This window comes from Lonchura striata, chromosome 11, assembly GCF_050655825.1.
Source record: "Lonchura striata isolate lonStrDom1 chromosome 11, ASM5065582v1, whole genome shotgun sequence".
NCBI lineage: Eukaryota > Metazoa > Chordata > Aves > Passeriformes > Estrildidae > Lonchura > Lonchura striata.
In genome coordinates this window covers 24,623,697-24,648,938 of record NC_140713.1, presented here as the reverse complement: position 1 = coordinate 24,648,938, position 25,242 = coordinate 24,623,697, and the positions used below count along the sequence as shown (strand labels likewise).

The window sequence follows — 25,242 nt, the reverse complement described above, 5'->3', positions numbered from 1 at the left end:
CGCTGCGGCGGCGCGGGTGCGCGCGCACCCGGTGCGCCATGGCGGCGGCGGCGGCGGCGGGACGCGCCCTGCCCGGGCTCCCGGGACGGGCCCCGCCGGGGCCCCCGCTGCTCCCCCCGGGACGGGCCCCGCCGAGGCTCCCGGGACGCGCCCTGCCGGGGCTCCCGGGGTGGGCCCCGCCGGGGCTCCCGGGACGGGCCCCGCCGGGGCCGCCGCTGCTCCCGGCCCGCGCCTGCGGACACGCGGCGGGCTGGGACCGGCGGGAGCGCTCCTACTGGCGGGCGCTGCGGCGGCGGGTGCTGGGCCCGCCCGTGCCGCCGTTCGCCGCCCCGGTGCAGGTGGGAGCCCCGGTGCTGCGCGGCGCCGCCGCCGCCGTGCCCCCGGAGCAGTTGGGCGGCCCCGAGCTGCGGCGGCTGGCGGCGGCGCTGGCGGCCGGGCTGCGGGACCGGCCGTGCCTGGGGCTGAGCGCTCCGCAGCTCGGGGTGCCGCTCCGGGTTTTCGCCGCGGAGCTGCCGCCCGCCCGCTGCGCCCAGTACCCGGCGGAGCTGCGCCGAGCGCACCACATCGAGCCCTTCCCGCTCCGCGTCCTCGTCAACCCCGCGCTCCGCGTCCTCGACAGCCGCCTCGTCACCGGCCCCGAGGGCTGCGCCAGCATCCACGGCTTCTCCGCCTACGTCCCGCGGCACTGGGCCGTCCATGTCTCCGGTACGGACCGACCCGCCCTGTCCCGGGTGGGACCCTGCACCTGCCCCTCCCTCGCGCGGTGCCCGTCTCTTGCACGGCTCCTGCAGTGTCCCGGTTCCCCCTCTCACGCGGGTTCCTATTTTTTCCCCATCATCACCCCCCAACCCACCGCTCCCCCGGGCGCAGGCGTGGACGAGCTCGGGGTGCCGGTGAGCTGGGAGGCGTCGGGCTGGGCCGCCCGGATCATCCAGCACGAGATGGACCACCTGGATGGGATCCTCTACATCGACCGCATGGACCCGCGCACCTTCACCAACGTGGGCTGGATGGAGCTGCTGGACTGAGCCTGCCAAAAGAACCGGCGTGGCTCCGGGGCTCCGGCTCGGCTTTACTGCAGCCAATACAGACCTGTGGCCTCAGCGTGGCTCCGGCCCTTCCTGCAGCCAATACAGACCTGTGGCCTCAGCGTGGCTCCGGCCCTTCCTGCCCACGGCTGTGCACAGGAGGCAGCCGGCGTCCTGCCCACCCTGCCCTGGGCACCGGGAATTCCTCGTGGGTCTAGCAACAACCTGCTGCCAAGGCTGTGCAGGGGAGGGGCACTGAGGGGATCCTTCCCTCTGGGGCTTGTTTGGGGCTCACAGTCACAGTGTGGGCAGTAGCTGGGCACAGCACAGGGGGCACCGGGATGGGGTGGGGGGACAGCAAGGCTGAGGGGAGCCCAGGGACTGCACAGGAGGACATGGGGTATGGGCAGGTGGGTGTCATCAGCTGGTGGCTGCTTCATCCAGGTAGCTCTCTGTAGGCACAAATCCCTGTCTGGGAGGCTGGAGTGTGAGGAACGCCCTTGGGATAGGCAGAGGTCTTTGCTCTGGGTCATTGCATTTTGGGGGGTGGGGGGCTGGGCTGAGCCCCCTGGTGTGGGCAGAGCCTTGGGGAGTGGCTGGGCACCAGCTGAAGCACTCGGATTGTTTTTATTTTCATATAAACAAGACAGAACCCAAAGCAGCATTAAGTTAAAAAATAAAAAAAGAGCAGGAAGAAGAGTGGAGTGCAGCCCGGGAGGGACCCGGCCGCCCAGGCCATGCTCAGACCCACCCCCCGTAGTGTGACCCCCGGGCCGTGTCCCCGCAGTGCAATGGGGCAGGAGTGAGCGAACACGAGTCGGTTTGGCACGGCCAGGGAGGGGGGCACAGCGGGGCCTGCAGCTGCCCCAACCCCACACCCCCCATGCCCTCCTCAACCTTCCTGTCCAAAGTCCTCCGTGAATTTCTTCACTTTGAGGAGATCCTCGGCGTTGACGGTGGGGCGGGTGGTGGCCAGCGAGCGCAGCATGTCTGACTGCAACACAGGTGCGTGGGCACGTGGCTCAGACCAGGCAAGGGCACGGGATGGGGACCCCCAGGGCAGTGAGGCACCTTTGCCCCATGGCAGCAGCACGGACCACAGGTGGGAGCTGCCTGGCAGTCCCAAGCCCCTTTCCTGTCACCCAGCCCTCCTCTGGGGGTTAGACCGTGGGTTTGTGTCCACCTCCAGGAGCCACAGCCCTGCGTGCCCTCGGCCTGGAGGACGAGCAGGGAAGCAGCCAGGCCAAAGCCACAGACGGGACACTTACCATGCAGACAACGGGCTCCATCAGCTTGTCACTGGGCACCTCCATCCAGGTCATCTCGATGGCCCCAGGGTCACCGGGCGAGCACGGCGTCAGGAGATCGTCCACGAGGGCACCGGGGGTGGTGCGGGAGGGCCCACGGACCTGCACAGAGCCGGTGGCACGTGGCACAGAGCTCGGGGTGGGGGCACAGCAGGCACAGGGCCCACCCCTCCCCAGGACCACCCCGGCAGCCCCCGCTCACCTTCTTGAAGTGCGTGGCCGACTGCACCTTGCGCACGGGCTGCATCAGGGCGTCCCGCACGATGATGCTGATGTCGGCCCCCGAGTAGCCGTCGGTCTTGCGGGCGAGCTCCTGGATGTTGGCGTCCGTCAGGGAGTGCGGGGTGTTCCCCAGGTGCAGCCGGAACATCTGGGCCCGCGCCGCCTCCTCGGGCAAGGGGATGTAGATCCTCTTCTCGAACCTGGGGGCACGAGGGGTGAGCCCCAACTCCAGCCCTGCTGGGGAGCTGGCACGGGGGGCTGTACATGGGGCTCACCTTCTCCTGATGGCCGAGTCCAGCACCCAGGGGATGTTGGTGGCACCCAGCACCAGGATCCCGTCGCTGCTGTTTCCCACACCTGTGGGCACATGGCTCGGGACAATCTCCAGGGATTCTCTGAATCCCCAGGTTCCAAGCCTGCCTCATCCTGCTCCCACCCATCCCTGGGACGGGCCCCCACCCACCCTGCATCTGCACCAGGAACTCGGTCTTGATGCGCCGGGCCGCCTCACTCTCGTTCTCGTTGCGGGAGCCACACAGCGAGTCCACCTCATCGATGAAGATGATGGAGGGCTTGTGCTGCCTGGCCAGCTCAAACAGGTTCTTCACCAGCCTGGGAACAAAGCAGGGGATGGGGTCCCTGCTCAGAGACCCTCCTCAGCAGCACCACGGCAGCCCCACGTTCCTCCCATCCTGAGAAGCCCATGCTGGCAGCAAGGCAAGTGCCACACCAGGGGCTGTGTGGGCCCCTGGGACCCTACTGGGGATTAAAGTAAGTCTAATTATAGGATACAGAAATTAATCATGTAGAGTTAAGTTTAATTATGACTTGCTCACAGCTTGGCAGGGGTGAGCTCTCCTCAAAGCTCACTGTAAGTGAGCTGTAAATGAATTCTAAGCATGGACAGATGGGAAACTTTCAGGTAAGAGCTGCAACTCTGGAGGGCCCCAAAGCTGCCCCAAGATGGAGCATGAGAGCAGTTAATTAAGAAAAGCAGACAGAATCCAGTTAAGTGTTAGAAGACCCCAGTTTTAAGTCGCTGTTGGATTGAGAGGTCTGAAAAGATGAGGGGGCACAGGCTGTGAGGGAAGAGGCCCAGGGACTGCATTTCTCAGACTCCCTCTCTGAAGGCACCAACTCCCAGTTCTTTAACAGCCCCATTATTGGGGTCCCTGATGCTGGTGACCCCTGCCCCAGCCCACAGCCCAGCCAGGGCTCCAGGAGCCACTGTGGCCATGTCCCCGCTGCCAACTCACTTCTCACTCTCCCCCAGCCACTTCGACGTCAGGTCAGAGGATGACACAGAGAAGAAGGTGGAGTTGTTGGCCTCGGTGGCCACGGCCTTGGCCAGGTAGGACTTGCCAGTGCCAGGTGGCCCAAAGAGCAGGATCCCGCGCCAGGGCGTGCGCTTCCCTGTGGCAGAGACCGGGGTCAGGCCTGCCCATCCCTGCGCCCAGATCCGTGCTGGGATCACCCACAGAGGGGTCACCTTCTGCACAGCCCCTTCCCACTACCGTGGCCTCACCTGTGAACAGGTGTGGGAACTTGATGGGCAGGATCACGGCCTCCTTCAGGGCTTCCTTGGCTCCCTCCAGCCCGGCCACGTCGCTCCACCGCACGTTGGGCTTCTCCATCACGATGGCACCTGTGAGGGTGTGACTCTGCTCACACAGCCCCACAGAGATGGGCACAGATAGCACTGAGAGCCAGGGTCCCTACCCACACCCCCAGCAGCTGTTTGGGGTGAGCAGCCCACAGGAACGGGCCCCAGCCCCACAGCCTGTCCCCCTCCCCACAGCCACCCCTTGACAGGGCTGTCAGAGAATCCCTCCTAACCAGAGGGTCGAGCCCACCACAGCCTCTCTCACCCATCAGCTGCTCCTGCAGCTTCTTCTTCTCAGGGTTCTCGCCCTCGCTGTCACTGTCACTCCTGGGGACAGGGGATAGGGCTCAGGAGCGGGACTGGCACCGGTATGGCAAGGGGGGTCCTGCCAGCTCCGTGCCAGACAGGGGATCCCTCGCCCCCGTCCCCCACGCACCCCTTGTTGTCATTCTGCGCCTCTCTGACGGGCCTCTTGCCGTGCCTGTCCTTGCTCCGCAGGTACTCCTTCAGCTTCTCCGCCCGGTCCAGGTACTGCACGCACTTGGCTCGGATGCTCTCCTTGGCCTTGTCGCTGTGAGCCTCATCTGCAGGGACCCGCAGGCGTCACCGGGAGCCCCGAGCGCCGGACCCCCCGCGCCCCGCCCGGTCTCACATTTGATGGCGTGCAGGAAGTACTCCACGGCGTGCTGGTACAGCCGCAGTGCCTCCTCGTAGTTCTTGGCCCTGTCCTCCTCGGTGGCTTTGGTGACCAGGTCGATGGCTTTCTGCGGGGGGCAGCGCCGTCAGCACCGGGCACCGGGCACCGGGCACCGGGCACCGGGCACCGGGCGGGCCCCTCCCCACCGCCGGGCCGGGCCCGCCCGCACCGCGGCTCCGGCGCTGCGCCGGCTCCCTGCCCACCGCGCCAGCACCGGGGCTCGGCCCGGCTGGGCGCCCTCGGCGGGCCCCGCACCGGGCCCGGGTGAGGCCTCTCCCAGGCCGGCGCGGCACCGGGGCCCGGTGAGGCCTGTCCGCCGGGCCGAGCGGAGGCCCGCAGGCAGGGGGCCGGAGCCCCGGCCCCGTGGCGGTGCCCGCGGCCGGTACCTGCAGGGTGGACGTTGTCATCGCATCGCCCGGTGCGGCCGCTCCGGCGGCCCCGGGACGGCGGCGGCGGCGGCGGCGGCGACTGCGGCTGCGCGGGGCCGCGCGCCCCCTGCCGGCCGCGCCGCGGCGCGCGCCGCCCCGCCCACAAACGGGCGGGGCTTATGAGAGACGAATAATATATTCATGTGTTCATGTGGGCGTGGCTTAGATGGACACGCCCATTGGCTGACATTGCATGTTTGGGCGTGGTTTACCTTAGCCCCGCCCACAAAGCCCCGCCCCGCGGGCGCGGTGTGCGCGGGAACGCCCCAAAAACCCGGGAACGCGCGTGGGGGTGTGTGTGTGGGTTTGGGTGAGTTTGTGTTCACCTGTGTGTGTGTTCATGAGTGTTCACGCGTGTCTGTGTGTGTGTTTGGGTGTGGGTGTGTGTGTGTGTGTGTTTATGTGGGTTTGGGTGAGTTTGTGAGAGTTTATGAGTGTCTGTGTGTATCTGGGTTTGCGTGAATGAGTGTTCATATGTTTGTGTGTGTGTCTGTGTATGTGTGTGTTCGTGAGTGTTCAAATGTGTTTGTGCATGTGTTCATGTGCCCGTGCGTGTATTTACGTGTTCATATGTCTGTTTGTGTTTACGCGTCCTTGTGTGTGTGTGTGTTCCTGTCTGTATGTGTACTTACATGTTCATGTGTCTGTTTACCTGTTCACATCTGTGTGTTCACATGTCTCTGTGTGTTTACCTGTTAACACGTGTGTTTACATGTGTGTGTGTGCGTGCCCAGGCACACACCCCTGTGTGCACGTGTACGGTATTTCCCTGCGCACACACTCACACTCAAACACCTGTGCCCACTGCTGTGCCCACAGCTCAGCTGGCCCTGCTGCCCCTGCTCTAAAAGGTGCCCCAGCCCCCTAAGAAATCCCCATAGAGACCGTGCCTCAGTTTCCCCAGAGATCCCCCACTCCTTCCTGAGACCCCAACCCCTCCATCACCCCCAGACTCCCCCAATCCCCCCACTCCTTCCAGAGACCCTCGTTCCTCCCACCATCCCCACACCAGACTCAAAATGAGACCCGGAGCCCCTGGAAAAGGCAATCTGATATAAATAGCGATTTACAAAGAATACAAAAATAGAAGGAGGGGGGGCAGCACCCCGAGCCAGCACCCACAGGACCCCACAGCCCCCCGGGAGCAGAGAACCGTGCAGCAGTCTGCCGGGGGCTGGGGGGTCCCGGCAGGAGGGGGACCCTGGAGGTCCATCCGTGCCCCCCAGCCCCCAGGGTGTGGGAGCCGCCCCCGGGGGGAGGGAAAGTACAAAAAGCGAAAAGTGCATCAATCTACGTGTCCTGCCCCGGGGGATTCCCGGTGGAGCGGCAGCCCCGGAGGGTCCCGGCAGCCCCGGAGGGTCCCGGCAGCCCCGGGCACAGACACGGCGTTTGTTCAGCCTTTGGGAGGTTTGGGGGTCACTGCTGGGGGGCAGTGGGGCATGGGGGGGGAGGCCAAGCCCCGGGGAGCAGGACCCTGGGCCAGAACACCCCTCTGCACCCCTGAGTGCCCCCTGTAAGACAAATGTGTCCCCCCACCCTGAGCAGGGCGTGGAGACCCTGTCATGCAGCAATTGAGGGTCCCACAGCCCCAGCCCTGCCCCGTGTGGGGACAATGTGACCTCTCTGGGGGCAGCCCCAAGGCAGGGGGACCCCGGATCCCCTGGAAGAGAGCCGGGGGCACCAGGGGTCCCCCGGGGGAGCCCGAGCTGGCCCCGCTCCAAGGCACAGGCGGTGAGATCGGTGATGGCTTCAGCCCCAGGGGTAAAGCCGGGGTGTGCACCCCGAACCCGGGGGGGTAAAACCGGGGTGTGCACCCCGACCCCGGGGGGGGAAAGCTGGTGTGTGTACCCCGACCCCGGGGGGGGAAAGCTGGTGTGTGTACCCCGACCCCCGGGCACGCTGGGGTGGGCAGGAGGGGCTCCCCCCCGCAGCCGTCCTGCCGCGCTCCCGGCGGGATTCAGGGCGGGATCCCACTCCCAGCAAGGCACTGATGGGGCAGGAGAGGTTGGGGGGCCCTCTGTGACCCCCAGCTGGTTGGTGACAGGGCCAGGGCGCTGGGGCACCTATGCCAGCAGCCCCATGCGGGTGACTTTGGCCGAGAGGAAGGTGTGCAGGACGAAGACGATGGGCTTGGGGCAGGAGTGCAGGTCCAGCGCCTGGGGGGAGACGGAGAGTGGCGTCAGCCGCCCCCAGTCCCACCGGGGACTGCGGGGTGGGGTTCCCATCAGCCAAACCCAGCGAGTCTGGGCAGGGATGGGGGAAAGCAGGAGGCAGCAGGGGATGCCCTGGAGGAAGACCCCCAAGCCAGGGGTGAGCCTGGCTGCCCCCTCCTCACCAGCTCCCCCTCGGGGCCCCCGAAATCCAGGTAGAGGGTCCTGATGCCATCATCCGCGGACATCTTCAGCCGCTCGTAGGGGTAGCGGAAGAGCACGCTGGAGCCCGGCTCGTCCCGGGAGATGGTGAACCCGGCCTCGTAGTGGATGGAGAGCTGCACCTCCTGCCCGCCCAGCGTGCAGCCTGCGGGCACGGCTCCGTCAGCCCCGGCGGGGGCACGGGGGCGGCGGGGCCCGGCGCCGCAGCACTCACCCACGGTCACCTCCTTGATCAGCTCGGCGGCGGCGTGGCAGCCCTGCACCAGGACGCGCGTCCACGCCGACAGGTCCCGGTGGGTCTCCACGCGGAACACGTGCATCTCCACGCCCTGGCGAGAGCCCGTGCGCGTGGCGAACGTCAGCTCCGAGCCCAGCGCGGGCGAGCGGCGCCCGGAGCCCGAGTGCACCAGCCTGGAGGGAAGCGCAGGGCTGCGGTCAGCGGTGCCACGGCCGCGCCGCCAGCACGTCGCCCCGTCGGCGTTTTGGGGTTTGATCCCTGCTCTGAGGCACAGCCACGGCCCGAGGGGCCCAGCCCCGGCTCACCTGGTGGCCACCAGCGGGTAGCTGTGGCAGGGCGAGGCCCAGGCGTCCCTGGTCCAGGGCATCCCATCGTACAGCAGCAGGTCCTTCTCCGTCACTGCCATCAGCACCGGCCGCCACTGCTGCCGCCCGCCGTCCAGGCGTGCCTGCCGGGCACCAGGGCACCATGAGGGGTGCCAGGGATCCCCCACAGCCCAGGCACCCAACCCCTGAGCCCACGGTCACACGGACCCCCACCCAGTGGTTCCCCACGGCCAGGGAGCATCCACAGCGCTGGGAAACCAAGCTGGGAGCAGCCCCCCGGGGTCCTGCTCACCACACTGCCAGGCTGGCTGCAGCTCTCAGGCAGTGAATTCATGGAATAGGGATGGTGTGATGAGGGCTTCCATCTGGAAAATCCCAGTGGGAGAAGGGGCTGAGGGCATGGGAAATGCTGCCATCACCGGGGCACAGCTGGATGAGACAGCAGCAGAGCCCAGGCTGGGCTCTCGGGCTGCATCCTCAGCCATTGGCACCGCTGTGCCCGGGAGCACGTACCTGCTCGGCCAGCCAGGCGATGTGCTTCACCTCCCGGCCCCCAGCCGGGGGGCTGCCGGCGCCCAGCGTGGCATTGAGCTCGGCCAGCACCTGGGGCAGCAGCGCGGCGATGTTGGCGTGCAGGGCACTGAACCAGGCGTGGGCCGTGGCCGTGTCCCGGCACCGCAGCACCAGCGTGTTCCGGCTGTCCGGCGAGTGCAGCTCGATCAGCCTGCGAGGGGACGGGGACATGGCCCAGGCTGGGACACCAGTGAGCCCCTGCCTGGGCCCAGCACAGCAAACTGGCCGCGCCGGTTTGGGGCTTGTGCTGTGCCCTCATTTTAAGGCAGAGGGGCTGCCAGGCGCCTGGGAGGGAACGTGGTATAGCCCTGGCCAAACCCTCTGGAGTGTCCTTCCACAGCTCAGTGGGCAAAGCAGGGGTTATGGCCTCAGTGAGGGGCAGCCCAGCTGCGCCCGGGGTGTCCACGGGGTGTGGGGGTCCCTCACACTGGCACTGGTGGATAGACCTAGTCCTGTCCTGGGGGTCTTTGGGGAGCAGGATCTCCCCCACCGGGACCCAGCAGCAGCCCCTGCCCTCACCTGTTCTCCAGGTCGGGCATGCTGAGGTTCCGGGCAGCGAAGCACATCTTGAGGGGGATCACCTTGCGGTCACGGGGGCCCTGGTGCTGGGGGGACCCCGAGTCCTCACTGCCACTCAGGCTGGGGGACTGCGGGGCTGCCCCCTCCCACGGCAGGTCTGACACCAGCGATGGCTTCTTGATGTAGGGGGTCACCTCCCGCATGAACTTCACTGGGGCGGAACGGGGGCACAGTCAGGCCTGGGGAGGGTCCTGCACCCCCCACCACAGCCCCGTGCCCCAGGATTGATCTGACAGGGCAACGTGACCCTCGCACAACAAGGCTCGGAGGGTCCTGGGGGGTCCCACCCTGCCCGGGTCAGGGATGTCCCGAGTGAAGGACGGTGCTGGCAGCTCATCCCGCTGCCGGCGCGGGTGTAGGAAGGGGAAGGCGCCACAGGACAATGGTGCTGGGCAGGAGGTCAGGCTGCAGCCCATCCTGGTCCCATCCTGCCGGAGCAGCCAGGACTGTACCCGCCAAGTTTCCAGCGCTGCCGGCGATGCTGGGCCGGGAGCGCCGCTCACGCCCCGACGGCGGCCGGCCTCCGCTCCGCAGGGCGAGCAGGGTGGGCAGCCAAGACATGCCGGCTCCTCGCGCCTCTCCAGGCCAGGAAGGAAGGAAGGAGGCACCAGCTCCTGCTCCCCCCGGACTGTCCCACCCCGCTGACAGCAGCCCTGGACCCCCGCCCGGACACGGCTCCCGGCCGCCCCGCCAAGCCCAGGCAGCCAAGGCCAAGGGAGGGACGCGCCGGGGACAGAGATGGGGCAGCGAGAGGGAAAACCAAAGCAAACCAGCAAATCGGCTGTGCTGCACTGGGAAGCAAGTGGTGAAAGGATCCTGGAGCCGGCACAATGCCACAGCCAGGCCCTCTGGAGGGGGAGCGACGCTGCTGGTGGGGCCCATGCTGTGCCGCTGCCAATCCTGCGCCGTGGGGCTGCCGAGCGGGAAGGGGGAGCGAGGATGGGGCGGCAGGGACGGGGAGCGGGCAGGAGACACCAGCCCCCCGCTTCCCAGCGGCTCTGCTGAGCCACGAGGTGCTTGCCCTTGCTGCGGGCAGCACAGGAGTTAATATTAGCTGCTGCCGCCGCGCTGATCCCGGGATTACCGCCGGCCCCACACCCCTAATCCCGCTGCCGGGCCGGGCAGGGAGCGCCGCGGGCAGCTCCCGCTGCGGGGCCGCTCGGCAGATGTTTGCCAGATGTGGGCAGCTGCCTCCAGCACTGGGAGGGAGCTCAGCGCGTGGGGCTCCAGCTCAGGCACTGACCCCGACGGAGCCAGGAAGGTGAGAGGCCAAGCTGGGCAGCCAGCAGCTCGGGAGCCAGGGGTGCGGGTGCCCCGCGGTGACCGGGAATGGTGGGTGATGCCCAGGACTGTGTCTGCCCACGGTGGGGACAGCAGAACCGGCTCCCAGTTTTCAGTGGGCAGCATCCACGGTGCAGGCAGGACACGGAGCGCCTTGTGCCAGCAGACACGCGGCTAGCACGGGGGTGCGACCACCCCTTCTGCTTCTGGCGAGCCGTGACCAGCACGCAGCCGCACCACGAGGCCGCTGCTGCCCCGACGGAGCCACCGTCACCCGGCAGAGCCACTGCCACCCACGCGCTCACCGCAGAGGAAGCCCGGCTGTCGCTGCGCCCCTCGCTGCCCCGCTGCAGGAAGGGGCTGCACGGCACTGCCTGCTCCGGCTGCACGGCACTGCTGCCGGCACACCGGCCTCACCGGGCCGAGCCCCCACACCCGGCCGGGAGCACCGACCCGGCTTCCCCAGGCCTGTGCCCGGGCAGTGCCCATGGTCCGCACCGCACCCACAGCTCCGGAAGGGCTCCCTTCCCCCAGGGCAGCAGATGGGCCCGTGGGTGGTGCCTGGCGTGGGCCCCGAGGCCAAACCCAGCCCCAGGATGGGTGACACCAGCCCCACGGAGATGATGGTTTCCCCTCCACCACTGGCACTGAGCCCAGGAGAAGCTCTGGCACCTGCCAGGGCGGTCACAGCTCCAGGGCTGTGAGGAGGGATGGGGCTGGATGGCACTGGATGGGCAGTGTCCCCCATCAGCTCCTGTCCCAGCACAGGGAGAAGGAAAGGGAAAGGGAAAGGGAAAGGGAAAGGGAAAGGGAAAGGGAAAGGGAAAGGGAAAGGGAAAGGGAAAGGGAAAGGGAAAGGGAAAGGGAAAGGGAAAGGGAAAGGGAAAGGGAAAGGGAAAAGGAAAGGGAAAGAAGAGGCGTCTGCCGTGGTGCCCGTGGCGGAAGCAAGGGACAAACACAGCACAGAGCTGGAGCTGCTGCAGGACAGGATCAAACGGCTGGGCAGCGGGAGGAAGGACGGGCAGCGGGAGGAAGGACGGGCAGCGGGAGGAAGGAAGCACGGGCTGAACCCAAGAGCAGCCCCCACCACAGCACCAAGCCTGACACCGCTGCTCCACCTCAACCCCTGCGGCACCCCAGCCGTGCCCCAGCGCCTCGTGCCAGGTGTGCCCACTCCGGGGAGCCCAGCCGTGTCCCCTCGTGCCACTGCAGTGTGCCAGGAGCTCGTGGCAAAGCGGCAGCACCCGTCCCTGTGCCCTGTGCCCAGCGGGCACCGTGTCCCCGGAGCAGCCTCGTGCAGCGGAGGACAGACAGACGTGCCAGGACACCAGGACAGTGCGTGTGGCACCACAGCACTGTCTGATAGCCCTCCCTGATGGCACAGGGGGCTCGTGGCCTCGCGGTGCCCCGTGGCACACCGTGCCGCGCCGCCGGGCTGGGCAGGTCCTGCCCGAGCTTGTCGGGCTGCCGGGAACAGGTCGGGCAGGAGCCGGTGGCTCCGTGGGCCAGTCCCGTGCCAGCTGTGCCGCGGGCACGGGGCCCGCGGGGACACCGAGCCCGCAGGGACGTGGGCAGACCCTGGACCAGCACCCGGCGTCACAGCCCCGCCTGGGGCCAGCCAGCCAGCCTGGGGGTGCCAAGGATGGGGGACAACCTGCTCAGGGGGACGCCACAGCCAGGGGACACCAAGGCTGCCCTGGGGGATCCCAGATGTGTCTCCGAGGGAGCCCAGCCTGTCCTGGAGGAGCAGTCGGCGGGGATATCCTGTCCTTGTGCCCGGCTGCCATCCCGCCACAGACGGAGCAGCCCGACCCGAGGGACGCCCCAGCCCCTGTCCCCTGCCCCCCGTCCTGCGGGCCCCCCGAGGCTCCGGGGATTTGGGGGGACACACAAACACGCCAGGACTGGGGTGGGGCAGTGGCGTCCCACACCCGGAAAAGCGACCCAGAGCGGGTCCGGGAGCCCGGTGACAGCGGCAGGGGCGGTGGTGGGAGCCGGTAACGGCGGGGGAGCACCGGGGCGGGGGACAGGAGAGCACCAGGGGCCCGTACCGGGGATTCGGGGGACAGGAAGGGGCTGAGGCGTTACCTTCAAGGATGACCTCCCTCCCGGCTCTCTTCAGCGCCTGCACAGCTTGATCGTGGGTGGCATCGCGGAGATCGACGCCGTTAACGGCGAGGATGGCGTCGCCTAACCGGAGCGCTCCGCTCCTTTCCGCCGCCAACCCCGGGAAGATCCGTGAGATCAGCACCGGCATCCGATTCTCTCGACCTCCCTTAATGCTGATCCCGAGCCCTCCCGCCTCCGCTTTCACCACCCGCACCCTCCTCACGCCACCGGGTGCCGCCGCCTCCGCGTTGCCGTTCACCACGCCGTTCACCACCGACGGATCGCCGGTTCCCGGTTCCGCCGTTAAGCTCAGCGTTTCGCCGGTCAGTTCGGCCGACACGCGGACCCAGCGGTCCCGCAGGAGCAGCTCCAGCAGCCCCGTTTTACAAGCCCGGGTCCACACGGCCATGCCGCCGCCGCCGCCGCCGGTCACCGGGGAAGGGGCGTGGCCTGGCGGAGGGGGCGTGGCTTGCGGCCCCGCCCCCGCCCGCATGGCGCGCCACGGTAGGCTCGGGGGCGCGGGAGACTGGGGTGGGGCCGCCCCGCCCCCGCCCCGATTCCACCAATCAGAGAGGAGGCGGCTAAGCCACCGCTGATGCGATTGGTCGCTCTGAGAGGCGGGGCAAAGGAAGCCACGCCCCGCCCGCCATGTCTGGCGCTGGGATTTATTTGGCGCGCTGCGATTTATTTGGCGAGCCCCGCTGTGAATCTCCCGTGCTCTCCGTGGTCCCCGATTTCTCGCCCTCCGTCCTGGGGAATGACGCTTCCCTGGCCCACGCAACACCCACAGCCCCCGTCCTTAGGGAATGAGGCTGCCCGGCCCCAGGCAGCACCCACGGACCCACACGACTGATGCGGAGGGAGAATCCAACACCGGGATTAGACACTGAGGGAAAAGGGATGGAATTTGGGGTGTCACCTTATCCCTGTGCCCCGGGGAGGAGAACTGGAAGGATATGAAGATCATGTTGACATGATGGTGGTGTAACAACAGGGAGTCACGCACAAGGATGAGCCCTGAGCCTGGGCATGTACACAACAGTGAGGTTTTATTCCTACAGCACCTTAAGAAAATTCTTACAGTGCCCCAGGAAAGCAGCACAGAGACGGTTCCCAAGGTTGGAGTGGCTTCTTCTGCTCTCAGGTGCCAAATTTCTTCTGTTGGACAGGCTGAGGCAGCTGGGTTTTGAAGTCCATGATGGGTCGTTCCACCACAACCAGGCAGTTCTTGTCCAGCAGATCCATGAAGAGCAGTGGCTGCAAGGCCAGAGATGGGAATCACGGAAATAGGGAATGGTTTGGGGTAGAAGGGACCTTAAAGGATCTCGTTCCACCCCCTGCCATGGCAGGGACACCTTCCACTAGCCCAGGTTGCTCCAAGCCCTGTCCAGCCTGGCCTTGGACAGATCCAGGGGCAGCCACAGCTGCTCTGGGCACCTGTGCCAGGGCCTGCCCACCCTCCCAGGGAACAATTCCATCCCACTATCCCATCTAACCCTGCCCTCTGGCACTGGGAAGCCATTCCCCCTTGTCCCCTTGTTCAAAGTCCCTCTCCAGAGCCCGAGCACCTCCTGACCCTGCTCCCCAACACCACCACCCACCTGGAACTTCTTGCAGATCTTGAAGGCGTGGAGCTGCCGCTTCCGGGCGGTCTCGGGGAGCTGTTTCAGGGTGCTCTGGTTCATCAGGATGGCGCCGTCGTCGGGCAGGGGCTGCGGGAGCGGGCAGAGCACGGGTCAGGCCGCCCCCGGAGCGCCCGGGCAGCCCCGGCCCTCCCCCCGGCTCACCAGGGACTTGTCGAGCACGCAGAGCAGGAAGGTGTCGTGCAGCAGGATGTGCGCGGCGTTCTTGGGGTTGAAGGTGATGTGCGTGATGGGCGAGTCCCGCTCCAGCCAGACGCGGTGCAGCCCCCGGCTCTGCACGGCGCGGCTCCAGCCCGTGTACTGCTTCTCGGGGATGCTGAACTCGGACAGCTGCGGGGCACGGACACGTCAGGGGCGCCCCAGCGGCTCCAGCCAGGCCCCCGAGCCACGCTGGAAGGGCAGGGACACGGGGAAGGGAGCAGAGCCACGAGAGCTCCACTAGCAGAGCTCCTACCTGCTGGTCCGAGTAGGCGATGACGAGGTTGTTGGTGATGGGGTGGATGGCGAGGGCCGATACGGCGCAGTCGTAGCTGGGCACCACGCAGTGATGCTGTAGGAGGGGACAGTGTGCTGGTGGGACCCGCCACAGCCACTGCTGACAGCGCTCCCACACACCCATCCCGAGCAGAGCCTCCAGGACTGCCTCTGACCCCCCTCCCCACACACCCACCCCGAGCAGAGCCTCCAGGACTGCCTCTGACCCCCCTCCCCACACACCCACCCCGAGCAGAGCCTCCAGGACTGCCTCTGACCCCCTTTCCCACACACCCACCCCGAGCAGAACCTCCAGAACTACCCCTGACCCCCTGCCCCACACACCCACCCCAGCCCTGCTCCAGGGGTGCAGTGATGTCTCCAGGGGTCCCTCCCAGGCCCACCTTGAAGCATTTCAGGTTGTAGACGTGGATGGCCCAGTCGCCGCTGACGGCTGCCAGCCAGTGCCCGTCCGCGCTCGGCGCCAGCAGGTAAACGGCCTCGGAGCAGCCTGCAGACAGCCTCGGGCTCAGAGGGGTGCTGGGAGCCTCAGACCCACAGACACCCAGCCCCACGTCCCCCCTGCCTGTCCAGTGCCCGGCCACGAGGGCACAGACACCCCCGGGAGGGACTCGCACACCCCTCAGGGCAGGAAAGGGGGACACCCCCGCTCTGCACCCACAGGGGAGGGGAATGCGGAGCCCAGGAACCCCCAGCCCCACCCCAGGAACCCCCAGCCCACACCTGAGGGCGGCCGCAGTGTGTGCAGGTGCTTGCAGCCCCCCGGCTCCTGCAGCTGGAAGACGTGCACAGCTCCTCGAGCGGAGGCCACGAAGAGGCTGTCGGAGGCGGCGGAGAACTGGAGCTGGTAGGCTGGAGGCAGCAGCTTGGGCGCTTTGGGGACCTGGCAGAGGGGAGAACGCAGCCCTGGCAGCCGCCCCGCTGCCACCCATGGTCCCCACGAGTGACGCTGGCTGTGCCAGCCCCCAGGCCCCACGGCCCCCCGCCCCTCTGACCTTGCTGAGGCTGACGCCGTCCCCGTCGCAGTGCACGCGGTACAGCTGCAAGCGGGAGGCCGTGGAGTAGCCCAGCCAGGTGCCACAGGGTGAGATGCTGCTGCAGTAGATGTGCTCCGGGCCCTGGGAATGCCACGGGACTGAGGGGGGGCCCGAGGAACCCCCAGAGCCCAGCACACGCCCCTCACCTGCCCCAGGGGCACCCCAGCCCCCTCAGCCCTACCTTGCTCTTGAGCTGCAAGAGGTGCTCGGGCATCTGGCACAAGGGAAGGACCTCACCGTCCTTTCCTGGGAAAGAAAGCACACGGACACCGGTGAGTGGGAAAACCACACGGGGCTCTCTGAGCAGCTGGGGATCCTGGGGGAGTGCCCAGACCCTTCCCTGAGGCCCAGGACAGCTCAACCCCCAAATCCTGCTGGCAGCCTGGGCTCTGCCAGGGAGCTGACACCAGAGAGCTGTGCCTGTGACTCACCAGTCTCCTCAGTGGAGCCAAGTCTCCAGAGCTCCAGGTACTGGGAGAACTGGAAGAGGAGCAGCCGGGCTTTCCTGGCGCAGGAGACGAGGCGTCGCTGCGTGGAAAAATGGGCAGGGTGTCATGGACCCACAGCCTGGCACAACGGGCTGGGGCACAGCCGGAATGCCCTGGAGTGCTGGTGACTCCCCACGGGGGTGAGCAGGGAAATCAGGTCCCATGGGATGGAGATGGAGACCCAGCAGGACCAGCAGGACCAGCTTGGCAACTTCCACTGCTCCTTGGCAGAGCCTCCAGATGTACCAGGAAAGGAGACAAACAGGGCAGAGGAGGGAGCCAGGCTCAGGGAAGGAACCCTGGCAGGGCAATGAAGGCACCTGGAGGGGCAGGGAGATCCAGCCCTTCCAGCCCCACGACCCCAGTCCACGCATCACTCACGTGGGGGAAGATGAATTTTCGGAGCACCGCGTCGTAGCTCTTCTTCTGCACCTTCTCCATCAGCGGGCGGATCACCAGCTGGGCATCCAGGCCTGCAAGCCAAGCACAGCTCAGCCACACCCTGGGAGGGGAGATCCCGCCCAGTGCCGGAGCCAGCAGCAGTCCTACCCCCGGAGATGAGGGCGGTGGGGCTGTGTGCCACGGCCCGCACGTCGTGGCTGTGGAACTGGAACACCTTCGTGCGCACCCACTGCTTCTCCAGCCCGCCCAGCCTCACTGGCAGCAGCTGCAGCTGGTAGGTGGCCCCGCTGGAGGTGCCCACGACTATGCTGTCCTCTTTCTGTGGAGGGAAACGGGACGGGGCTGTGGGAGCAGCTGGGAACAACAGGAGGGCACTGCCAGGAGGCCTCGAGTGCGGCACCTCCGCTCCCTGCCAGCCAGGGGGGAGCTGGGGGTGTCACCCACCTCTGACACGGCCAGCGAGAGCACGGCCGAGGTGCTGACGGCGCAGGACTCTGCCAGCGTGCCCTGCTGCCAGTCCCAGAACTGCACCCTCCCGAAGGAGTCGGCGCTGACCACGGTGCCGCTGGACAGGAGGGCGATGGCCCACACCACGCACTCGCGCTTGGCCTTCTCCACTTGGTGGTTCACCATGATCCTCTGCACCGTCTGGCCTGCAGCGGGAGAGGGCTGGAGGTGGCCGGGGGGTCCCCCAGGTCCCGGGGGACGGGATGGGGCTGCTCCCGGGACAGGAGGTACCTGAAGCGACGTCGATCACACGGAAGAAGTCGATGGAGCCAGCCACGATGTGAGTGTCCGAGGGGTGCCAGGACAGGCACAGGACACGGCCTGGGCAGGGAGAGAAGCTCCGTGGGCTCGCAGCCCCGCGGCCGCCGGGGTGCCCGGACCCGGGACTCACCTTTCCGCCTGTCCAGGTTCCGCTCAAACTGGATCCCCTCAGCAACGACTTGAAAGATCTTGACAGAGCCGTCCTCGCAGCCGATCTGCGGGGGCCGGGATCAGCGCGGGCCACGGCAGGACCCTGTCCCCCGCCCGGTGCCGCTCCCGGTGAACCCACCGCCAGCTGGGTGCCGGTGCCGTTGGCCACCATGCTCCAGACGGGTCCCCCGCCGCCGTCCACGCCGCGGGCCGCGCTCAGCCCGGCCAGGTCGTACTCGGTGATGTCCCCGCCGAGCCCGGCCCCGAACAGCCGGGCCCCGGCCGCCCAGCACAGCGACTCCACCGACCGCGCCTCGTGCCCGGGGATCACCTGCGCGGGGACGGGGTCACACCGGGGCACGGCCCGGTACGGCCCGGTACGGCCCGGCAGGGCCACCTAACGCCCGGTACAGCCTCGGTGGGGCTCGGTACAGGCCCAGCAAGGCTCGGTACGGATCCGTAGGGACTAGTAAAGCATGGTCCCGGCTCGGTACGGCCCGGCTAGGCTCGGTACAGACCCGGCACCCGGCTCGGTGCCGATCGGAAGGACCAAGTACGCACGGTACGGGCTCGGTACGTGCCCGGTGCAAGCTCGGTAAAGCTCGGCACAGGCCCGGTACATCCCGGTACGGCCCGTGCCGGCGCCCTCACCTTCTCCTGGAAGTAGTTGGCGGCGAAGTTGTACACCTCGACGGTGCCGTCGGTGCGGGCCAGCGCCAGGCGGGTGCCGCGGGGCTGGCAGGCGAGGCAGCGCACGCCCGCCGGCACCAGCCCGAAGAACCGCACCCGGTGCACCTGGAACTCGCCCATGGCGCCGCTCCCGGCCCCGCTCCCGCTCCCGCTCCGCCCCACGTGCGCGCGGCGCGCCGGAACCGGAGCTGCCCCGGGGCCGCGCGGGAGCGGAAGCGGAAGCGGCGGCGCGGCGGGAGATTCGCGCGGGGCCGGCGGCGGGCGCACGGTGCGGGCGGCAGGGAACCGGCCCCCGGAGCCCCGGAGCCCCGGGCCGGCCCCGCGGGACCCGGGGAGCGATCCGGGCCGGGGGGCTCCGGGAGGGGATGGGGCTGGGGGCTGGGGGCTGGATCTGGGGGGCTGGGGACATTCTGTAGGGCCTGGGGGTGGGTCTGAGGGCCCAGAGCGGGGTCTGTGCGTGGGGGCTCTGTGGGGCACAGGCAGAAGCTCATCCTGGGGTCCCCAGAGGGGAAGGGCCGGGGGCTGCTGCTCCCCGGCCCGCTCCCCCTGCCCTGACCGTGTCTCTGCAGCCCCCGGCACGGCCCGGCATGGTGCAGATCGTCATCTCCAGGTGAGCCCCACGGGTCGGTCCCCGTGGCCCCTGTGCCCTCTGGGGCCCGGGTGACGCTCCCCGTCTCTCCCCAGCGGCGGCGCGGGCGCCCTGGCGCAGTGGGTGCTGCTGGAGCTGCAGGGCCAGGTGGAGCCCCGGCAGAGCGGGGAGCTGGCTGGGAGCCTGCTGGGAGACCTGCACTACACCTGTGAGGTGAGACCGGGACCACCGGGACCCGCCGGGGACGCTCCAGCCCAGCCTCACCCTCCTCTCTCCCCAGGGCATCCCCATGCTCCAGCCCAGCCTCACCCTCCTCTCTCCCCAGGGCATCCCCATGCTCCAGCCCAGCCTCACCCTCCTCTCTCCCCAGGGCGTCCCCATGCTCCAGCCCAGCCTCATCCTCCTCCCCAGGGCATCCCCATGCTCCAGCCCAGCCTCATCCTCCTCTCTCCCCAGGGCGTCCCCATGCTCCAGCCCAGCCTCACCCTCCTCTCTCCCCAGGGCGTCCCCGTGCTCGTGGTGGGTCACCACATCCTCTACGGGAAGGTGGTGCAGCTGGAGAAGCCGTTTGCTGTGCTGGTGAAGCAGGGAGGAGCCTCCCAGCCCAGCCCCGTGGGGCCCCACGGCCACTACACCGTCACTGCCCTCATCAAAACCAAACTGCTCTTCAAAACCCGCCCCAAGCCCATCATCACCCACGTGCCCAAGAAGGTCTGAGGGGAAGGAAGGATGCGGGCTATGAACTGTGATCTGCTGCTGGAGAAAGCAGCAGGGGCTTGGGGAGATCCAGGACCTCATCCCTGTCCTGCGCAGAGGAGTCTGGCACTGCTGGGTCCTGTCTGCACACCCAGAGCCCTTCCTGGGTCACTTGTCCCCCAAAAATGATTCTTTTCAGAGAGCAACCAAGCTCTTGGCCACAGACCCTGTGGATCACTCCAGGAGACATGGCTCCTGGTAGGTAGGGACTCCTGTGAGCCTGGGCAGGGGTGTCCCACCCCGGAGCTGCCCGCAGTGTCCAGCACGTCCCAGGGATCCATGGAGGTGCCAGTGTGGAGATGTCTCCTCCTACCCCCTCCCTCCAGCTGTAGGAACACCAGTGCCACACAGGGACTCAGGACCAACCTCCCTCAAGTCAGGCAGGGGCTTCAGGGACCCTCCCCAGAACTCCACCATGTGTCCTCACTTCAAGTCTTTATTTCCACAACTCCGTCAGGATATAAAAAAAACAGCCTTTTCCACCCAAAATATGGAAAAAAATTCCCCTGGCAGGTTCAAAAATAAATAGATTTACAAACCATCTGCGATAATACCAAAGAGCTACAAAAGTCTTCTAAAAAACCTTGTATTAAATTAAACAAAAACCAGCTAAAAGCTCCGTCGTAGAAAGGGATTTTTATCCAAGTCCTGAAAAAAAGGACCCACAGGTGAATTCCCTGGGGAGGGGAAAGTTGGGAAGCACCTTGCCTAAATCTTCCCACTGCTGGGAAGGTAGCGGGGTGGGAGTGATGGGGCCGTGGGTTGGCCAGAGCATGACATGGCCCCAAAGGGTGTCCAGCAACGCTCAGCCAGCACACAGCCCCCCAGTTTTCCCAGTCTCTCCATGCCAGGATCCCCCCTTGGCTCTTTGGCAAAGCTGAAGGATCCCACTGCCCTCCTGGAGCAGCCAGACCCCCCGAAAGGCCTGGGGGGGCTGCCCGTGGGTACGTGCCCGCACGCAGCCGTGGGGCAGAGGCAGCACCAGCCAGCAGTGCCAGCACCGTGCTGACGGAGTCTGTGTGTCCTGGGGGTGGGAAGTGCTGTAGCACCACGGAGGTGGGACTGAAATCCCTGTAAAAAGCACCGAAGGGTGGAAAATTCTGGAGTGGGGCGTGGGGAGCGCGGCCAGCAGCGCTCCACACCAGGATGCTCCATAGGGCACAGCTGGGATGTAGCTGGCAGCACCTGGCTGGGTGGTGGGCAGCCCTGGCTCAGCTTCTCTGTGGCCAGCTTGGGATGGAAAAATGAAAATATAGGAAAAGTTTACACCTTAATAAAGAAAAAAAGCAAGATCTCAAGATCTGATGAGAAATGCCAAGGGTTGGGAGCGCTCAGCGCTGCCCAGCAGCTCCGGGATTGGGAAAAAGGGGACTGGGGGTGTTCACTCCAGCATGTGGGATCACCCCAGCACCTGGTGGTTCCAGGATGGGGAGGAGGGGACAGAGGTGATTACCCTGACACATCGGATCGCCATGGCACGTGGGATGACCCTGGCACGGGACCACCCCGTGGTCAGACCTCAGTGAAAACCAGCCCACACTGCTCCTGCCTCTTGCCGCAGCGGCGGGCAACGATGGCCAGGTAGAGGGTGAGCAGAGCCACCCAGTAGCAGGCATAGAGGATGGCACCCGAGACGAGGAAGGCCACCTCGGTCTCGCTGAAGAGGTCCTGGCTGTAGGCGGTGTAGGCCAGCCCGCCCAGCAGCACCGCCACCCACACCGACACTGGCAGCAGCCCCACGAAGTTCACCACGATGGTGCGGCGCCCCGAGGTGCCCCAGCCCGACTTGTTGATGGTGGCAATGGCGAAGATTTTGGCGGGCAGCAGGCTGGACATGTAGAGGAGCGCATAGAGGGACATGAAGATCATCTCGGCATTGCCACGCAGGAAGCAGGCGTAGGTGGCCTTGATGACACCCACCAGCTGCACCGTCAGCAGGAACAGCAGGATGTTCCAGACACGGCCGCGGTAGAAGAGCTGGATGACGGTGGCGATGAGGAAGAAGGGGAAGAAGCCGGTGACCACCGACTCGTAGGTCATCCAGAGGTGATGCTTGTGGAACCAGAGCGCGTTGTAGAGCCACTCGCGGAAGTAGGACTTGCTCCAGCGGGTCTGCTGGTTGAGCCAGCGCAGGTACCGCGTGGGCGTCTCCGTCAGGCACTTGGAGCGAGCCGTGTACTTGGTCCGGTAGCCCAGGCTGAGCACGCGGTTGGTGAGGTGCCGGTCGTCCCCGAAGCTGCACTTGCTGCCCAGGAAGGTCTGGTGGTACCAGTCCTCGAGGAACTGCTGCAGCAGCGCGTTGCGGTACATGCCCAGGGGGCCGCTGATGCACTGCACGCAGCCGAAGTACGACTGGCACGCGCGCTCCACGTTGAAGGCCATCCAGTACCGCACGCTGCTCAGGAAGGAGAGCCACGAGTCGTACTTGTTCAGGATCTGGGGAGAGGATGGACGTGAGCCCCGGCAGTGCTGCGGCCCCCCGGGGCCCCCAGCCCTGCCCTCGCCTCGCCGCCCCAGGGTGCCCTCCCTCGTGCCAGGGTACCTGGACATCGCCGCCGACGCCGCCGACGTGGGGGTCGGCCTCCAGGATGCGGAGCATCTCGGCGGTGCAGGCGGGGTCCAGCACCGTGTCTGAGTCACACACCTGGGGGCAGAGGGAACGTCGAGCCCCGCTCCCGCCGCCCACGCGCGCCCGGCAGACAGCCCAGCCCTCAGCCAGGCAAGCCTGAGCCACGGACGGCGAGACCAGGCAGAGCCCCGGAGACCGGCAGGCAATGGAGGGGAGCAGAGCACCCGGTGGGACTGGGGCACCGCTGCCCAGGACACCCATCTCTGGCTGCTGGCACTGAGGGAGGACGTGTCTCAGCCACCACATGTGGGGACCTTGCACCGCGTGCCACGCTGCCCCACGGGATGACACCGTAGCGGGCCACGTGCCGAGGAGGTGATGGGACACCCATGGGCAGCAGTGTGGGCAGCAGTCAACACCTCAGCCACCCCAGTGCCAGCGACCCCCAGCCCTGGTGGCTCTCGGCTGGTGCATGGGGCCAGACCCGGTGCCAAGCACCCAGGTGCTACTGGGGATTCCCGGGGCTGCTCCCGTTCCACCCACATCCCCCCTGCCCAGGACGCTCACTGCCCGCGTCCCCCAGCCCATGCGTGCACCTGGATATAGTCCACGGAGTCTCCGAGCGCCCGGAAGGCCGTGTACATCACCTCCCGCTTCCCGCCCCACTTCTGGAGGATGCAGGAGTAGGTGTTGCTGCGGACCAGTGCCTGGACGCGGGCCAGCCCTTCCCGCAGCCCGGCCTCCGTCTCCCCCTCGCCCCACGCGTGGAAGTTGCTCCTCCAGATGTAGCTGCCGGAGTGCTCGGAGCCCATCACGTCGTGGAAGATGTCCAGCATGTAGGTGTCGTCGGGGCCATTCCCGTCCACCACCATCACCACTTTGAGGTCAGGGAAGGCGATGCGCTTGACGGAGCGCAGGCACTTCGTCAGGTAGTCGGGATCCTCCTGGAAGGCGGCGATGCAGAGGGCCACCGAGCGGCCCGGCCGCACCGGCTGCCCCTCGCGCCGCATGCGCCGGTGCTCCAGGAAGGCGAAGAGGCTCTGGATGAAGAGGTGCAGCCCCAGGATGGCCCCGTAGAGCCCGAAGGAGAGGTAGTGCTTCTCCGTGTGGATGAACTGGTACCCTGTGACGTAGGCGGCCAGGATTCCCCCCAGCACCGCCACGGCGAAGAGGCTGGTCCCCACGACACGCAGGGCCGTGGAGAGGCTCCCTGGCATCTGGGGGGACAGGGGGCACCATCAGGGCAGGGGGACACCCTCCCCATCAGGCTGCCCAGAATGCAAAAACGGGGTGGCCCCGCTCCTCTGCTGCCCCACGGCCGCCCTGTCCCTCACCGGTTCCTGGTTTGGGAGTGACACCTTCCCAACGCCTCCACGGGGCCAGAGGAGGTGCGGGGGTCCCGCACACCCCACTGTGGCGCCAGGCGAGGTGCAGGGGTCCCAAGCGCCCCACTGAGTACCGTGCCAGCACCCCCCATCCACCCAAGCAGGAGCACGGCTGCTCGCAGGCGATGGCTGGAGGACAGGGAAGGGCACGGGGATGTCGGGACCGGGGTGTCCCCGGGGAAATCGCGGCCGCCCGGAGTCCTCCTCCAGCAGAGCGGGTGCGGAGGGACCCCCGGGCGCGGGGACGGCAGCAGCCACACCCCCAGCCCGCTGCGGGACCGGACGGGCGGCGCGGGCAGGACGGGACTGCGGAGGTGCACCGGGACGCGGGCAGGGGGTGCGGGCGGGTCGGCGGTGCACGAGCACGTGCGGGGGTGCGGAGCGAGCCCCGGGAACCCCCGGCGGCACCTCCCGGGCAGCCCCCTCCGGCTTTCCCCCGGTCCCGCAGCCCCCGGCGCTCCCGGCTCCTCCCGGTCCCGCAGCCCCCGGCGCTCCCGGCTGCCCGTTACCCCCGGCCCCGCAGCCTCCTGCGCTGCCGGTCTCACGGCGCCGCGGGGGCACCGCGAGCCGCCACCAGCGGGCCGGGACGGAGAAGGAGGGACCGGGACTCACCGTGGAGGTGCCGGTGGTGGTGGTGCCGCCGCTCCCCACCCGCCGCCGCCGCTGTGCGCCCGGCCCGGCCCGTGCGGCCCCTTTATACCGCGGCGGGGCCGGCACCGCCCGCAGCCCGCGGGGGCCCCGCCCGGCACCGGCACCGGCACCGGCACCGCCGGCACCGCCCCCGGCACCAGCACCGGCACCGGCTCCAGCTCCGCCCGCAACCCCCGGGACCCGCCCCGCACCGGCAGGACCTGGCACCGGCCCCAGCCCCGCACTGCGGGAGTGATGACCGGCACCGGCATCAGCAGCACCCGCGCTGCACCGGCACCGGCACCATCACAGACATCACGGCACAGCTGCTATACCGGCAGCACCGGCAGCGGCTCCGGTGCTGCACCGGAACCGGCATCAGGTGCGGGCAGGGCACGGAGCCAGCCCCAGGGACCCCCGGGATGCGCTCGGGGTGGAGGGAGGCACTGTGGAGGTGTCACCCCCAAACCAGTGACCGGGGAGGGACAGGGACCGGCCACTCCATCCCCGCCAGCCCCGCTCTTGGGACCTCTCTCATGACACCCACGTGTCACCTTCCTGCGCCACCGTGTCCCCGCGTGGCATAAGCCACCCGTGTCACCCTGTCCCTGTGGCTGGTGGGTGCCAGGACAGGACCAGGGTCATCCCGGGGACAGCAGCAAAAAGCTCCTGTCCCTGTCCTTGTCCCTGCGCCGGCCTGATGGCAGGGGACACCCAGCTGGGGGGGCCGTTCTGAGTCTGTAGGAGGCACAGCCTCGACTCGGGGCTCAAATTCAGCACTTCTGGGTTTCTCACCCCAGCCGTTCCTGCTGTGCTGGGAGCTGGGTGCGAGGTGATGCTGGGCTCGGAGTCTCCAAGCACCAGGAGCTGGGCAAGG

General features: G+C 67.6%; 6 protein-coding genes across 7 annotated transcripts; 2 read left to right on the top strand and 4 right to left on the bottom strand.

The window, feature by feature from the left end:
- Window positions 1–38: 38 nt before the first annotated feature.
- Window positions 39–1,725, top strand: PDF (peptide deformylase, mitochondrial). Its single transcript, XM_085589151.1, has 2 exons — window positions 39–705; window positions 871–1,725. Exons 1-2 carry the CDS (start codon window positions 39–41, stop codon window positions 1,026–1,028), a joined length of 825 nt encoding a protein of 274 aa, XP_085445277.1. The 3' UTR covers window positions 1,029–1,725.
- Window positions 1,637–5,329, bottom strand: VPS4A (vacuolar protein sorting 4 homolog A). The gene is made up of 11 exons (XM_021526978.3): window positions 5,244–5,329; window positions 4,813–4,924; window positions 4,597–4,744; window positions 4,426–4,487; window positions 4,083–4,202; window positions 3,814–3,970; window positions 3,021–3,169; window positions 2,833–2,914; window positions 2,538–2,757; window positions 2,297–2,437; window positions 1,637–2,022 (listed from the first exon to the last, which is right to left on the bottom strand). Exons 1-11 carry the CDS (start codon window positions 5,262–5,264, stop codon window positions 1,921–1,923), a joined length of 1,314 nt encoding a protein of 437 aa, XP_021382653.1. The 5' UTR covers window positions 5,265–5,329; the 3' UTR covers window positions 1,637–1,920.
- Window positions 5,330–6,333: 1,004 nt separating this feature from the next.
- On the bottom strand, window positions 6,334–13,289 carry SNTB2 (syntrophin beta 2). The gene is made up of 7 exons (XM_021526979.2): window positions 12,743–13,289; window positions 9,314–9,524; window positions 8,735–8,945; window positions 8,201–8,343; window positions 7,872–8,068; window positions 7,621–7,802; window positions 6,334–7,441 (listed from the first exon to the last, which is right to left on the bottom strand). Exons 1-7 carry the CDS (start codon window positions 13,254–13,256, stop codon window positions 7,349–7,351), a joined length of 1,551 nt encoding a protein of 516 aa, XP_021382654.1. The 5' UTR covers window positions 13,257–13,289; the 3' UTR covers window positions 6,334–7,348.
- A 498-nt stretch (window positions 13,290–13,787) lies between these two features.
- On the bottom strand, window positions 13,788–18,606 carry UTP4 (UTP4 small subunit processome component). The gene is made up of 16 exons (XM_021526982.3): window positions 18,398–18,606; window positions 17,886–18,077; window positions 17,727–17,811; window positions 17,567–17,656; window positions 17,273–17,481; window positions 16,976–17,147; window positions 16,808–16,899; window positions 16,370–16,466; window positions 16,120–16,184; window positions 15,897–16,019; window positions 15,625–15,784; window positions 15,285–15,391; window positions 14,861–14,956; window positions 14,551–14,736; window positions 14,365–14,475; window positions 13,788–14,020 (listed from the first exon to the last, which is right to left on the bottom strand). The coding sequence occupies exons 1-16, from the start codon at window positions 18,554–18,556 to the stop codon at window positions 13,904–13,906; spliced, it is 2,061 nt and encodes a 686-aa protein (XP_021382657.1). The 5' UTR covers window positions 18,557–18,606; the 3' UTR covers window positions 13,788–13,903.
- A 33-nt stretch (window positions 18,607–18,639) lies between these two features.
- Window positions 18,640–20,396, top strand: CHTF8 (chromosome transmission fidelity factor 8). Its single transcript, XM_021526983.3, has 4 exons — window positions 18,640–18,704; window positions 19,006–19,046; window positions 19,121–19,238; window positions 19,527–20,396. Exons 2-4 carry the CDS (start codon window positions 19,024–19,026, stop codon window positions 19,740–19,742), a joined length of 357 nt encoding a protein of 118 aa, XP_021382658.1. The 5' UTR covers window positions 18,640–18,704; window positions 19,006–19,023; the 3' UTR covers window positions 19,743–20,396.
- Window positions 20,397–21,141: 745 nt separating this feature from the next.
- On the bottom strand, window positions 21,142–24,467 carry HAS3 (hyaluronan synthase 3). Of its 2 annotated transcripts, XM_021526984.4 has the most exons (4): window positions 24,348–24,467; window positions 22,947–23,567; window positions 22,324–22,425; window positions 21,142–22,217 (listed from the first exon to the last, which is right to left on the bottom strand). In XM_021526984.4, the coding sequence occupies exons 2-4, from the start codon at window positions 23,565–23,567 to the stop codon at window positions 21,294–21,296; spliced, it is 1,647 nt and encodes a 548-aa protein (XP_021382659.1). In that variant the 5' UTR covers window positions 24,348–24,467; the 3' UTR covers window positions 21,142–21,293. The 2 variants fall into 2 exon arrangements, with proteins under 2 accessions (XP_021382659.1, XP_085446130.1); XM_085590004.1 differs by having other exon boundaries at window positions 21,169–22,425.
- Between the last annotated feature and the right edge of the window lie 775 nt (window positions 24,468–25,242).

What these genes read in the sequence shown, in the direction of transcription:
- PDF (XM_085589151.1), top strand. Translation starts at nt 39, where the DNA reads ATGGCGGCGGCGGCGGCGGCGGGACGCGCCCTGCCCGGGCTCCCGGGA. An exon ending in CTGGGCCGTCCATGTCTCCG is followed by an intron (nt 706 to 870) that starts GTACGGACCGAC and finishes CCCCGGGCGCAG; the next exon opens with GCGTGGACGAGCTCGGGGTG.
- VPS4A (XM_021526978.3), bottom strand. Translation starts at nt 5,264, where the DNA reads ATGACAACGTCCACCCTGCAG. An exon ending in CTTCCTGCACGCCATCAAAT is followed by an intron (nt 4,745 to 4,812) that starts GTGAGACCGGGC and finishes GGGTCCCTGCAG; the next exon opens with ATGAGGCTCACAGCGACAAG. An exon ending in TGGAGCCCGTTGTCTGCATG is followed by an intron (nt 2,023 to 2,296) that starts GTAAGTGTCCCG and finishes CCTGTGTTGCAG; the next exon opens with TCAGACATGCTGCGCTCGCT.
- SNTB2 (XM_021526979.2), bottom strand. Translation starts at nt 13,256, where the DNA reads ATGCGGGCGGGGGCGGGGCCGCAAGCCACGCCCCCTCCGCCAGGCCAC. An exon ending in GAGGGAGGTCATCCTTGAAG is followed by an intron (nt 9,525 to 12,742) that starts GTAACGCCTCAG and finishes GTTCCGCCCCAG; the next exon opens with TGAAGTTCATGCGGGAGGTG. An exon ending in GGGGCCCCGAGGGGGAGCTG is followed by an intron (nt 7,442 to 7,620) that starts GTGAGGAGGGGG and finishes GTCTCCCCCCAG; the next exon opens with GCGCTGGACCTGCACTCCTG.
- UTP4 (XM_021526982.3), bottom strand. Translation starts at nt 18,556, where the DNA reads ATGGGCGAGTTCCAGGTGCACCGGGTGCGGTTCTTCGGGCTGGTGCCG. An exon ending in CACCGCCCTCATCTCCGGGG is followed by an intron (nt 16,900 to 16,975) that starts GTAGGACTGCTG and finishes CTTGGCTTGCAG; the next exon opens with GCCTGGATGCCCAGCTGGTG. An exon ending in TGGCTCCACTGAGGAGACTG is followed by an intron (nt 16,185 to 16,369) that starts GTGAGTCACAGG and finishes TTTCTTTCCCAG; the next exon opens with GAAAGGACGGTGAGGTCCTT.
- CHTF8 (XM_021526983.3), top strand. Translation starts at nt 19,024, where the DNA reads ATGGTGCAGATCGTCATCTCCAG. An exon ending in GTGCAGATCGTCATCTCCAG is followed by an intron (nt 19,047 to 19,120) that starts GTGAGCCCCACG and finishes GTCTCTCCCCAG; the next exon opens with CGGCGGCGCGGGCGCCCTGG. An exon ending in ACCTGCACTACACCTGTGAG is followed by an intron (nt 19,239 to 19,526) that starts GTGAGACCGGGA and finishes CTCTCTCCCCAG; the next exon opens with GGCGTCCCCGTGCTCGTGGT.
- HAS3 (XM_085590004.1), bottom strand. Translation starts at nt 23,567, where the DNA reads ATGCCAGGGAGCCTCTCCACGGCCCTGCGTGTCGTGGGGACCAGCCTC. An exon ending in ACTCCGTGGACTATATCCAG is followed by an intron (nt 22,426 to 22,946) that starts GTGCACGCATGG and finishes CTCTGCCCCCAG; the next exon opens with GTGTGTGACTCAGACACGGT.